General features: G+C 37.7%; 1 protein-coding gene across 2 annotated transcripts in view; it reads left to right on the forward strand.

The window, feature by feature from the left end:
• Positions 1 to 14,271, forward strand: part of ANKRD16 (ankyrin repeat domain 16) — a 35,993-nt gene extending 21,722 nt beyond the window's left edge. Inside the window, exons 5-8 of one of the 2 annotated variants that reach the window (XR_003568833.1) lie at positions 555 to 716; positions 2,416 to 2,494; positions 7,768 to 8,309; positions 14,117 to 14,271. Coding sequence is in view for 1 of the 2 variants with exons in the window: in XM_027858965.1 (XP_027714766.1) it covers positions 555 to 716; positions 2,416 to 2,494; positions 7,768 to 7,922 (396 nt within the window). In the remaining variant the exon portion in view is untranslated. Of the gene's footprint in view, positions 1 to 554; positions 717 to 2,415; positions 2,495 to 7,767; positions 9,339 to 14,116 lie in introns of those variants that run through there. The other variant, XM_027858965.1, reaches the window with a different exon arrangement.
• Positions 14,272 to 14,681: the final 410 nt, after the last annotated feature.

Below are 14,681 nucleotides of genomic sequence, written 5' to 3' on the forward strand. Positions count from 1 at the left end.
ACTCATTTCAAGTAAGCATTTTCCTTTTTTTTATTTGTATCCCCAAAACCCAGTGCAGTGCCTGGCACCTAGTAGGCTCTTAACAAATACTTATTGATTAATGGAAATGGAGATAATAATACCTACTTTACTTTATCTAAAGGTAGTGACCAAAAAGGATATAAAAGAAGTGGAGAGTTTTTCAACCCACAATCTGTAAAATCTGTCATACTATTTGTAAAATTAACTCCCATTATGAATAAGGTAGCTTAGAGCCAAGAAGGCGTGGGTTCAATCTAATCTGCCTTAGTTTCTAGCTGTGTGATCCTGACAAGTCACTTAACTTTTCTCACCCTCAGTTTCCTCATCTGTAAAATGGAATTGGTAATAATAATAGCACCTACCTTACAGGGTTAGCATGAGAGTAAAATAATATTATGTGAAGCACTTTGTAAACCTTAAAGCATTATATCTAGCTATTACAGTACTGTTATTAACAAACCCATCTACTCCTTTACTCTAATTTTCTTATGAAGTTGTTGTTATTCTCTCTTGTCTTTTTTTCCACCCAATAGGCTTGTTTCACAGCCAAGGATATCCTAGGTGCCCAAGCTTTGCACAAAGCAGCAGTCACTGGTCAAGATAAAGCTGTTCGATTCCTAGTCACTGATCTTGGTGTTGGAGTTGATGAGAGAGTAACATTAACGCATTACACAGCCCTCCACTATGCGGCTAAGGTTGGTTTTATTTTTGTAATGGTGTTCCTATCCCTATTCTGACTTGTTAGCCAGCTGCCTCACTGGATAATTTTTAACATCTTTTAACTCTTTTGTGTGAGTTGGTTTGACAAAGTCACCTGTGGCACAACTCCTAAAGTAGGTGAATTCTGAATAGTAATCCTTCTGAAATTAAATAGGCCACAACGTAGAAATCTGCCCTATAAGGGTGGGGCTCCATTGATTTCCCCACATTTAAAGTAATTATTTTTGTTCAGTGAGAACATCTCTTGAATAAATCAATCAGAATCAAGCAAGAGTTAACTTGTTTAAAAAATAAGGGTCTGGAAGTGTGTTCCAAGTCACACAGAGGCAGGACTGGAATTTGAATGAAGGTCCTCAAACTCTAAATCCAGCACTTTTTCCACTATATTATACTGCTTCTACAGGTAAATTAAAATGCTTATTGATTGGTGGAAATTAATTGGTCTAAATGGTTTATGCATCATAATATGTAAATTCATATTCTTTTAATACCCCACCCCCAATCTCATGCACAATAGGTAATATTTTTTAAAAAATTTTTAATCTTAAAAAAGCTATTATATTCATGAGATACCTGGTTTCTACATTTTTAAAAAGTTTAATTTGAATCTATAAAGACTCATATAAGTTGTACTCAATAGACTCTCCTTATTTATTGTTCATGAAATTGGGGGTTAAGGTATTAAAAGAATATGAATTTATATATTATGATTCATAAACTACTTAGACAAATTAATTTCCACCAATCAAAAGGAGTTTTACCTCTAGGAGCAGTGTAGTATAGTGGAAAGAATGCTGGATTTAGAGTTTGAGAACCTTCATTCAAATTCCAGTCCTGCCTGCGTGTGACTTTGGACACACTGTGACTCTTGGCTTCAGTTTCCTTATCTGTAAAAAGACAGGGTTGAACTGGACTGCTAAAGACCTGTCCAACTCAAAATCTATAATCTTATGAGCCTCCCATCAGGCTTTAAGGGTTGTGTTCCGAACTGAACTCATGATTGTAGCCTCAGTATCATAACACGCTAAATAACTGAACTAACCAGCCACAGACAAAAAAAGTTTATGAGTTACTTAAGTGATCTCCTACACTTGTAAGCAAAGGATGTAGTGTGAGTCCTATTATATACAACCAGTTGGTGTTAGACTTTTTGATGCTGTGTGTTACATTTTCATAGTGTCTTTTAATTCATCACTACCCCATATTTCCATGAAAACTATATTTAAGGTAACCATAAGCGTGCAAGAGCAATTTAACTGGCCTGTATGCTACAGGTAAACTCTGGGAGTTCCATTAACTCCAGAAGAGGAGGTACTTAAAGCTAGGTTCGCACAGTGTCCCTGCTGTTGTACAGTGGTTAAATTGGCCCCTATTTTGTGAGATTCACACAAGAGTACAGAAGTGAATAGTTATCTTAGATTCTAGGAAGCTTGTATCTATAGTGGTCAGGGGTTCCTTCCTACTTTCCTCCTCTTTCTTCTTTAGTCTTTTTTATAAGTGAATGGAAAGAGAGAGAAGAAAGAGGGAGGGACATATTCACAAATGAAAATGATATAAAAACAAATAGTATTAGTAAAAAGATGGCAAAAAAAGAAGTAGTTGGCATATTAGAATATATTTTTAAAACCTGATTTCAACTCGACATTAATGAAATTAATGTATTTTATAAATCAGGAGGGACATACAAATACAGTAAAGACTCTCTTGTCTTTGGGAGCTGACCTTGAGTCTAAAGATGGAAGAAATCGATCAGGTAAGAATTTATGTCACTGATGCTCAATATAAACAAACCTTGTAAATTATTTGTAAATTGAATTCGGATCTTATTTGAGTTTCATATGAAATACTTGCTCCAAAGAATTTGTAATTTCATTAGAATGAAATTTCCAGTGATGCAAATTGCAACACTCTGAGCCTTAGTAGATAGTTTCATGAGTTGCTATGGCCAAAGAAATTCATCACCTAGTGACTGGGAATAGTAATGACCTTTTGAAATTTAGCTAAACTAAAACATGGTGGCTATCATCAGGCTTATACCCAAAGCATTTACAGCTTGATAGGACCTGATAGAACTTGTCAGTCCCTACCTTAACTGACACACACTTTGAGGGCACAGTGATGAAGTAGCCGAGTAACATTTTAGGAGGATTACATTTCATTAATTAGGCATAAGGCCTGCATCTGTAATCTCATTGGCTGAGGGAACTTCTGGGCAAGGAAATACCCTCTCCAAAGAAGATCTGCATCTTTGCAATTTATTGTCTTAGTTATCTAGAGCAGAGGTGTCAAACTTGCTTATGGGCAAGCAGCTTCAAACCTCTCATTTGTGGCAAAATCAGACTAAAATATAATTGGGAAATCTTTAACAAAATAAAAATACAATACAATATAGATAATGTTAATTTGTGGTTTTCTAAATCAATATGCAGCAGGCAGACGTCCATTCCTCTTTGAGTTTGACACCATTGGTCTCTCAGAGGTTCCCAAAGTGGGCGATATCACCCTAGGGTCAGGGTGGGGGCCTGGAACAGTCCAAGGGGGCAGTAGTAGCCTTGGGTGCAATTGGGGGGGGGGCATTGAATAAAAAGAAAGGGGCAATGGAAGCATAAGGAAAGAAGAGAAGTTAAGAACATTTTGAAAAACCATTTGTACATGTTTTATTTGTTGTGTAACAGAGTTAAAGTCATAATGATTATATTATTTTCCAAATAAATACACAAAATGCAAGTTATAAGTGATGAGTGGTCAAGTCCACTGACAGGTCTTAACAAGCAAGTTTTGGTAGGCCAGTATGTCGGGCATTGTCGTGAAGTCCAGCATGCATGTGCATCGGCAGAGAGATGTGTTACTTGTTGACTTGTTACAATACGATACTATAAGGTTACATGACAATATTGTGTGATCAAAATTTCAATGCAGGAAATTTCAATGCCGGAAAAAAACATAAATTTGCAACAAATTATTAAATTTAAGATGTCATTTTTTAAAATTATTTTATATTTTTTTTGAAAAGACACAAATTTTTAAAAACCGTTAAAGGATTATAAAGGATGTAGATTTCCAGGGGGTCAATGAGTACTTTTCTTTGAAAAGGGGGCAGTAGACCAAATAAGTTTGAGAAACTCTGGTCTAGAGCATCAGTGTGTCACCCAGCCAACAGATGTGAGAGGTGGGAAGTGAAACTAGGTCTACCTGGACCTCTTTCTACTATGCCTTGCTGAATTAGTGTCTTCTAAAAAATGAGATCATTTATTCCATTTACAAAACTAAATAATGACTTCTTTGGACCCCGGCTGATTCTTAATCATACCAGCCAATCTATGTATGTGTACCTTGTCTTTAGATTAATAGGTTAATAATTCAGTTAGTCAAAAAACATGTATTAAGCACCTTCTGTGTACCAGGCCCTAGGGATGCAAAGAAGGCAAAAAACAGTCCTTGCTCTCAAGGAGCTCACAGTCTAAAGGAAAAGACAACTTGCAAAAAGCTACGTATAAATAGGATATATACAGGGTAAGTTGTAAATAATCTCAGAGAGAATAAGAATAAAAAAATAAGAATGACAAATACTGATTAAGAACTCCAAAGTTTACAAAGAACTTTACAAGTATTATGTCATTTTATCTTCACAACAACCCTGAGAGGTAGGTGTTATTATTATTCCCTATTTCACAGATAAGGAAACTGACTGAGAAAGGTTAAGTGACTTAACAAAGGACACACTGGTGAGAAGTGTCTGAGGAAAGATTTGAACTCAGGTCTTCCTGACTCCCAGCCCAGAATTCTATTTACTGTGCCACCTAAGGAGGACTGGGAATGCTTCTTGTAGAAGGTGGGACTTTAACTAAGACTAGAAGGAAGTCAGGGAAGCAAAGAGGCAGAGATGAGGTGGGAAAGAGTTCTAGGTGCAGGGGACAGCCTGTGAAAATGCCTAGAGATGGAGATGAAGTGTCCTGTGGGAGAAACAGTGAGGAGGCCAGTGTCACCAGATTGAAGAGTAAATGGAGAGGAAAGGTAGGTAGAGGTCAAGTTATGAAGTGCATTAAAAGCCAAAAGAGGATCTTTTATTTGATCCTACAAGGGAGCCACTGGAGTTTATTAAACATGGGGGTGATGTGGTCAGACTTGTTCTTTAGGAAGATCAATGTGACAGCTGGATGAAGGATGGATTGGAGTAGGATGGATTGAGTAGGGAGAGACTTGTGCTGGGCAGACCCTACCATTAACATAAGGTTATTGCAATAATCCAGGCATGAGGTGATAAGGGCCTCAAGCAGGGTGGTGGCAATATATCAGAGGAGAGAAAGGATTGTATGTGTGTGTGAATCTCTGTGGATTCAATTATCATTTCTATGCAGATGATTCTCAGTTTCACTTGAATAGCCCTAACCTCTCTCCATGCTATGCTGTCACATCTCCAATTGTCTATTAGATAGCTTAACTTGAATGTCCTATAGACATCTTCAACTCAACATGTCCAAAACCGAATTAATTATCTTTCTTCCTAAACCAGGGGTGGGGAACCTGCAGCCTCAAGGCCACATGTGGTTTTCTAGGTACTTGGCTGCAACCTTTTGACTGAGTCCAAGTTTTACAGAACAAATCCTTTTGTTAAGGGGATTTGTTCTGTGAAGTTTGGATTCAGTCAAAGGGCCACACTTGAGAACCTAGAGAGCCACATGTGGCCTCAACACTGCAGGTTCCTCACCCTTGCAAACCCTCCCCTCTTTTTTACATCCGTATTACTATCTAGGAGACCACAACACTCAGGCTAGGTATCATCTTCAGTTACTCATTCTTACACACACACACACACACACACACACACACACACACACACACACACACCCCCAAAATCAATTAGGTCAAGTCCTGTCATTTCTACCTTGGGGGGGGTGTGTATATAAATATATATGCACACACACACACATATATATATAACTATTCTCTATTATAGATATAACCAGGGTAGACTATATGTATGTATCATATACATATATGTATGTTATATATATGAATATGTGTACTATATGTATATGTATATTTACATATATTTTATCTTGGGGAGCTTTGGGGGAGAAAGATAATGAGTTCAGCTTTGGACATATTGAGTTGAAAATGTCTATAAGACATCCAATTCAAGATATCTAATAGACAGTTGGAGATGTGATAATGCAGTTGTGGAGAGAGGTTAGGGCTGTTCAAATAAATCTGATCACCATCTGCATAATTTAATCCGTGGGAATTGATGAGATCATCAAATGAAATATTAGAGAGGGAGAGGAAAATAGGGCCCAGGACAGAGCCTCAGGGGACCCTTATGGTTAATGGGCATGACCTGGATGAAGATCTAGTAAAGGAGACTGAGAAGGAATGGTCAGACAGGTAGGAGAAGAACCAGGGGAAAGCAGCATCACGAAAACCTAAAGAGAAGAGATTATCAAGAAGTGGGCGATCAACAATATCAAAGACTGCAGAGAGGTCAAGAAAATTGAGCATCGATAAAAGACCATTAGATATTGTGAGTAAGAGATGATGGGTAACTTTGGAGAGAGCAGTTTTGAAGTTTGAAGCCATACTGCAGAGAATTAAGAAGAGAGTGAGAGGAGAGGAAGTGGAGGCATCAGCTGCAAATGGCCTATTCAAGGAGTTTAACCTCAAAAGGGAAAAGAGACATAGAACAGTAAATAGCAGGGATGGATGAAGTGAGAGTTTATGGAGGCGGGGGTGGGGGGGAGTCCTAGGAATATTTGTCAGCAGTAGAGGAGCCAGAAGACAGAGACTGAAGATGAGAGGAATGATGGAGGGGGCAGTCTGCTGGAGAAGCCAATTGTTTTGCCTTGTCAAGAAGGGCCACCTCGTCTCATGAGACAGAGTTTAAGGGAGAGAAAGGGATGGAAGGCACTTAAGTGATCTATGATACAGAGGAGGGGAGAAAAGGGAGCTAGCTCTTTGGAGAAGGGCTTCAGTTTTTTCAGTGAAATGTGAGGCCAGGTGAGAAGGTGGGAAGAGAGGGAGTTGTGGTAGGTTTGAGAAGAGATGAAAAGGGCTGTAAGAGCGGCTGTGGAAAGTGGGATGGTGCATCAGTTAGGGAGGTGTAAAATAATTGCCTTGCCATAGTTAGGGCCCAGTTGAGATTATGTTACATAAATTTGTAGTGGAACAGTTAGCAGCATAGTTCTATGATATTCTCCATCCTCATTCAGCAGCATGATTAGAAGGCAGTGGATGGTGGGAGGCTTGACAAGTCAAGAGCTTCAATAGGCTAAGGGCACAAAGGCCCCAGGAGAAGAAGACAGTGTAGAGTTAAACTGGTTCATCAAGTGATTAAGATCTCGAAGGAAGGAAAATGTAGCCAATGCAGTGGTGATGGCCTGGGAAAGAACTGAGGGGTCAAGGAATTAGAGATCACAGGGAGGATAGAGAATAGGTTTTGGGGTTGCAAGTCAGCCGGTAAGGTGGAATGACGAGATTGAATCAGATGAAGGAATTTCAGAGTTCATGATATGAAAGTGGTGCATTTGTGTGATGACAAAATCAAGGATATGATTATTTCCAGGTGTGGCTGTGGTAGAGGGAAGTAATAGGTCATGGGAAATGAGTAAGTTGAGGAACGGGGAGGTTAAGCATATATTTGGGTAGGTATCTACAGTGTGTCTCCAAGTTGTATATTTCACTCTAAATCTTTAAATGTGGGCTCCTGGAAGTCATTTCAGTCCTAATTCACCGAAATGGGACAGCTCAGAATTTATTTTATTTCATTTCAACAAACTCATATGTGGGGCTGATATTTTTTTCCACATATAGACTTCACTAGACTTTGAAAAGCCTTTATTTCTATTTAAAGCATATCTTAGTGGTGCATTGGGGAGAGTGTGATGAACTTTTGAAAGTATACATTGTAGGCAACTAAATAGCTCAAAAATAGCTTGTAGATGTTGCTTTAAATGGTGTTAATCTATTCACAAGTTCAAGATTGCTTTAGATATGGTATACAATGTTCATTTTGATCATATCTTCCCTCAGCCCTACATCTGGCATGTGCAGGTCAGCATTTGGCCTGCATTGAGTTTCTCCTCCAATGTGGACTAAAGGACTGTCCGGACATCACAGGGACCCTGGCTCAAGACCTCATAAAAAACCAAGACATTCTTTATTACTTTGACCAAAAAATGGCATGACCCACAAACCTTCCTTAAAGAAGAAATATTTAAGCAGCAGTGTTTCTAGCTTTCTTGCCAATTTTTTGGTTAATAAACATATGACTATTGAATTTAGACATCAATGGGTGCTTTCAGCTCCTCTATACCTGAAGTAAGAATGTTTTGATCATCAGGAGACAACATCCAGGTACTGGATTAACATCTGGGAACCACAAAACTTCTGTTGTATTCCAAGCTCTGTTATGGACATGTTGTGAGATCCTGACCCAGCATGCACCTCTTGCTTTGTACTTCAGTTTCCCTGCTTTTGAAGTTGACACAGTAACTTATCCTACTTCTTGAAGAGTTTCTATGAGAAGAGTTAGAGTTTGATCTTAAAGGAACCTCTTGACTGCCCAGAGAAAGGTATAAAAGTATTATATTATGGATGGGTTAAGCATTATTAAAATCTAAGTTACACATAAAATTTCCTTTAGGTTTGAGTAGTGATACTCAGCTGTTCAGTTTGATTTATTATTTCATAGACCTATTTGTTATTGCACTGGAATAATTTGTGGTTTTGTTTTTGGAAAGGAGATATCTATAAGCTGCTTACACATGTAAGGGGTATTTCACAAGCCCCATCCCAAGTAATGTAATTACAGAAGGCCTAGAAATCTCTGTTGAATTAATAGAAAGTGTAAACTAAATGTGAACATGCCCTGAATCAATTTGGGAGGAGTTGAATACTTTGATCACTGGATGAAATAGAATGATATCCACACAGAAAATGTCTTGAAATTTATTAAAATAATCAAGACACTTCCACAGTGCAGTTCAGAATAGAGAATTCTAGCAGAACATCTCCTGAGGGTCTAAAATAGGCCTGCACAATCTGCGACCCACAAACCACTTACAGCACACCAAAGGATTTCAGGTATTTTTCTCAGGCCATCCAGAATCCTTTGGCATACCCACAGGCCATAAGCAGCCCGTTGACCACAGGTTGTGCAGGCCTGGTCTAGATCAGAAGTTCCCAAAGTGGACAATACCACTCCCTGGGGGGCGCTGGAATGATCCGGGGGAGTAGTAGTAATCTTGAGTGCCATTGGGGGGTCTTGAATAGAAAGAAGGGGGTGGTAGAAGCATAAGGAAAGAAGAAAAGGTAAGACTATTTTGAAAACTCATTGGTACATGTTTCTTCTGTTGTGTAATAGAGTTAAAGTCGTAGTGATTACATTATTTTCCAAATAAACACACAAAATGCAAGTTATAGCTGATCAGTAGTCAAGTCCACTGATAGGTCTTAACAAGCAAGTGTTGGTAGGCCAGTGTGTTGGACATTGTCAGAAGTCCAGCATGCATGTGCATCGGCAGGAGGATATACATGTAATGACTTGTTTACAATACAATACTATATGGTTACATGACAGTGTTGTGTCATCAAAATTTCAATGCAGGAAAAAAATCACAATTTATAATAAATTAGTAATTTAAGATGTGTCATTTAAAATATATATTTGTGTATATATATATTTTAAGTGAGGCATTTTATATATATGCATTATATATATTTTAAATGAGGCATATTTTAAAAAAATACTAAAGGGTTAAAGAAAGTAGATTTCTACGGGGGCACCGAGTAATTTGTTTTTGTTTTTTTTTTTAAAAGGGGGTGGTAGGGGGCACCTAGGTGGCACAGTAGATAGAGTACCGGCCCTGGAGTCAGGAGGACTTGAGTTCAAATGTGGCCTTAAACACATAACACTTACTAGCTGTGTGACCCTGGGCAAGTCACTTAACCCCATTGCCTAGCAAAAACAACAACTAAATAAATAAATAAATAAAATAAAATAAAATAAAAGGAGCCAGTAGGCCAAATAAGTTTGGGAACCTCTGGTCTAGAGGATCTGTCCTGGGCCTTCTTCTCTCCTTTATCTATACTCTGAGTGACCTTACCAGCTCTAAAGAGTGTAATTAACAACTTAATGCAAATGACTCAGAGATCTATATATCCAGTCTCCGTCTCATGCCTAAGTTTCTATCTTACTTCAGTTGCCTATTGGCCATTTCAAAGTGAATGTCTTGGAAACATCTCAAACTCAACAAGTCCAAAACAGAACTCATTATCTATATAATAGATAACTCATATTCCCCTTAAACCCACTTCTTCTCTAAACTGCTGTATTCTTGTCAGAATTGCCACCATTCACCACCCCAGTTTGTCCTACACACTGCTTCCAAAATTATTTTCCTTAAGTATATATCTGACCATGTTACTCCCCTACTTGACCAACTCCAATAGCTACCTATTGCCTCCAGAATAAAATACATAAACTTCTCTGTTTGTCTTTTAAATCCTATGCCAACGTGGCCTCAGTCCTGTCTTTACAGACAGATCATGCATCACTACCTTTCTTGTACTTGGCAGTTGTGCCAAATTGGACTTTTATCTTTTCCACAACCAAAACACTCTATCTCTCTTGCCTTTGTACTGACCATGCCCTATCACTGCCCCCTCCTCACCTCTGCTTCATAGAATAGTTCTTCTTTCAAAATACAACTCAAGCATTGCCTTCTCCATGAAAACTTTGCTGATTCCACCCCCCCATCAACTCCTAATAGGCTTCTTCCCAAAGTACCTTGTACTAAATTACTTTTATTTATTTTCTTTATATTTATATACATTTATACGTGTTCTTTTTGTCTTCACCATTAGAAAGTAAGCTCCTTTAGAAGGAAAACAAGAAAGTGGGAAAAAAATTTTATAGCAAGTTTATCTGATAAAGGCCTCATTTCTCAAATCCATAGGAAACTGAGCCAAATTTATAAAAATAAAGGTCATTCCCCAGTTGATAAATGGTCAAAGGATATGAACAGGCAGTTTTCAGAAGAAGAAATCAAAGTTATCAGCCATCACATGAAATAATGTTCTAAATCACTATTCATTAGAGAAATGAGCTATCATCTCACACCTATCATACTGAGTAATATGATAGAAAAGGAAAATGACAAATGTTGGAGGGGATGTGGGAAAATTGGGATTGTAATGCACTGTTGGTGGAGTTGTGAATTGATCCAACCATTCTGAAGAGCAATTTAGAACTATATCCAAAGGGTTATAAAACTTCGCATACTCTTTGAACCAGCAATACTCAGTCTATATCCCAAAGAGATTTAAAAAAAGGGAAAGGACCTATATATACAAAAATATTTATAGCAGCTCTTTTAGTGGTGGCAAAGAATTGGAAATTGCAGGGATGCCCATCAATTGGGGAATGGCTGAACAAGTTGTGTTATATGAATGTAATGGAATACTATTGTGCTGTAAGAAATGTTGAGCATGATGCTTTCAGAAAAAACTGGAAAGATTTATACAAGCCATTGCAAAGTGAAGTGAGCAGAACCAGGAGAACACTGTACATAGTAACAGCAATATTGTACAATAATCAACTGTGAATGCGTTTGCTACTCTCAACAATACAAAGATCCAAGACAATTCCAAAAGACATATGATGAAAAATGCTATCTACCTCTAGAGAGAGAACTTAGGAACTCTGAATGCAGATTGAAGCATACTTTTTCACTTTATTTTTCTTGCTTTTTTTTTTTTTGCAACATGGCTAATATGGAAATGTTTTGTATGACTTCACATGTATAATTGATATATTGTTTGCCTTCTCAATGGGTGGGGAGGGGTGGGAGGGAGGAAGATAATTTGGAACTCATTTTAAAAAAAAATTAATGTTAAAAAATAAATAATTTAAAATAAGAATCTTAGCTCATTCTTCTCCATTCATTCTGATGATGAATGAATTACCCTACCCTGATAGACAAGTGATGAACTCAAGATGCAGAATAATATGTACATTTTCAAATACTACCAATATGGGAATTTGTTCTCCTTTACTACTTATATTTATTACCAGGATGCCAAAGTACTCTAAACCTGAGGCTGAGAATGAGTAGATTAAGATTTCTCATCCTTAATTGCCTGATTGGAAGTGAGTGAATGTTGTTTTCTTTACCTTTCAATAGCCTCATCTTTCAGGTGCATTCCTCCTCAGTGCCCCTTGATGAGGAAGTAGAGAATATTAGCTAATAATTTATGTCATGTTGAATTAATAATAAGAGTAATAGCTAACATTTATAGAGTGCCTGCTATGTGCCAGGCGCTGTACTTTACATGTATCTCGTTTTACCCTCACAACAACACTGGGAGATAGGTGCTATTATTATCTCCATTTTATTGATGAGTAGGCAAACAGAGGTTAAGTGATTTGTCCAGGATAACCCAAATAGTAATTGTCTGAGGCCAGATTTGAACTCAGGTCTTTCCAACTCCAGGCCCAGTACTCTAATCCACTGCACACCTAAGCTTTCCCTGTTACATGCCATTATTCTGCTTCTGTGACAAGAAGTGAATAGCACAATTAAATGAATTCCTGTTGGTTCAGTTACTTACTGTACCCTCTGAGGATTTGGTTAAAGGATGAGGGGAACCCCTAAGGGAGAGTTTGAGAGGGGAAGGGAGGTAAGTGGAAAGAGAGAAATGGTCTTTTTTTAAATAAAAGCTGAGCTCTGTCATTTCAAGACACTGTATTGTTTTTCCTGGTTCTCTGCTGGCATAAAAAAAGGTGTCCTCTTCTTGTCCAAGCAATAATCTGTAATTCTTACTAGCATTTAAAATTATCCTTCAGTGAGTCCTCTACCAAAATTAGCTACCCAAGTGTTTGTACTCCTCTGGCTATAAATAAGTCTTCACTATGTCTCAGTATGCAAAACATTTCTCAGCTACCTGAGTATCAGCTTCTGCTCCTCATTAGACCAGAAAGAATTGCATTTTAATTACCTTTACCCCATGCACCAAATCCTCAAGCATTACTATACTTAGAAAATTTTAATTACCTTGACAAAAGATCCTTTAAAAAAAAAAAAAAGCATGTAGGCTTCTTCAAGTAGGGAATACAAGTATTCCCAGTGCCTGGCACATATTAAGAACTGAATAAATACTTGTTGATTGTTTTTGGTAAAATACTATAAAGACTGTGATGATTACATCTGAAACTTGTATATCACGTAATCTCCCTAAGCCCCAGTTGCCTTCTCTGTAAAATGAACTGGATGGACTGGGTCTCTTCCAGCTATAGATCTGTGATTCTATGATGCGTCCCGTGGCTAAGCAAAAAAAAAAAAAAAAAGGTTTCTGTTCTTGGCAGTGATTGATTACAGGCTAAATTACATATATATTCTTACTCCCAGGCTATAAATGTTGTCTGTGAATTCTATAAATGAAATACTAAGTTTTCCAATTTAAAAAAACAAAATTTCAACATCTGAATGGACAGATTTTTCTGGCACTTAGGTCAACTCTGTCTGAATGGTACCTCTATTTGGCTTTTTTTAAAATCGGCCTCATTCAGCCATTTTAGGTATTTTAGGCTCTAACCACAAGCAGAATTTGACATCTTATTCAATAAGTATTTACAAAGTCCTTGGTTTTCATTGAGCCCTATGGCAGCTAGGTGGTATAGTAGATGGAGTACCAGGCCTAGAGACAGGAAAATCTGAGTACAAATATGGCTTCAGATACTAACTATGTGACCCTGGGCAAGTTACTTAACCCCTGTTTGCCTCAGTTCCTCATCAAAAAAATGGGGACACACTGGAGAAGGAAATGGCAAACCACTCCAGTATCTTTGCCAAGAAAACTTTGTGAACAAAGTCCATGGGGTTATGTAAATTCTATGTCTTTTCTACTAAACAACAAAAAGAAAATCTGTAAAAAACATGAACGTGCTATGCAATCCTATCTTGTAATAGCCAAATCACATCTTCCTACATCTGTTTTGATTTGATTTGAGGGTGTGAACAATGAAAGAACAAAGGGGCAAGGAACTGAGGGCGAACAGTGCTTTACTTGTTGAACTGGTTTAACTATTGAATCAAAACTACAAAGAGAGCAAAGTGAAACTAAAACATGTGATGGACTAAGAGATATAGATAGGAAAGGAACTGTAACTGTGATTTCATGGTATTGGGAATTCCTCGATTAAGAACTGCCCTTTACCAATGCCAAGTAACACCTTCTCTGCAATGAATGAACGAATGAATAAATGAATGAAGCATAGTTGAACATTTACAATGCGCTAAGCAAAGAACTTTACATAGATCATCTAATTTGATCTCCATAACCAAGTAAGGTAGATGCTATAATTTCCTCTATTTTATAGATGAAAAAGCTGAAGCTGAGAAAAGTTAAGTGATTTGCCCAAGGTCATACAGCTAGTAAGTGAAGAGGAGTAAATCCTGAGATGACTCTACATAGAAAGAATGGACCTTCTGGCTCTACGTTACTAGAAGTTAAGTTGCCTTTGACACATGTATGTTACAGGTATGCCTGTGGATATTGTGTGTATTATGGGGAGGGATGTTTTGTAACTATTGTTCTTGCTATACTATTTAAGTAAATGTCTTTGCTAAGAGCTAATTGAGTCCATTAACTCCATAGGAAACACACTGATGGGGATTCATAAGCACAGTAGAATAGATTGTAGCATTACCCCTTGAACCTGAGATGCCTTTCTGGGAACCACAAATAAGTACAAGTTGTGGTAGTAAACTAGAAAGAGAATAGACACCTATACTTTCATCTGTATAAGGAAACTGTAGAAAATTCTTCCATCAATTCAATGCAGATCAGCAACTCGTTTGTATCTTACAAGTCATGGATTGGTCTGAGGGTTTTGAGAGTTAGGTGATTTGCTCATGGTCACAGGTAGGTCACAGTTAGAAGCA

Source organism: Vombatus ursinus, unplaced genomic scaffold (assembly GCF_900497805.2).
Source record: "Vombatus ursinus unplaced genomic scaffold, bare-nosed wombat genome assembly UNPS02013950.1, whole genome shotgun sequence".
Lineage (NCBI taxonomy): Eukaryota > Metazoa > Chordata > Mammalia > Diprotodontia > Vombatidae > Vombatus > Vombatus ursinus.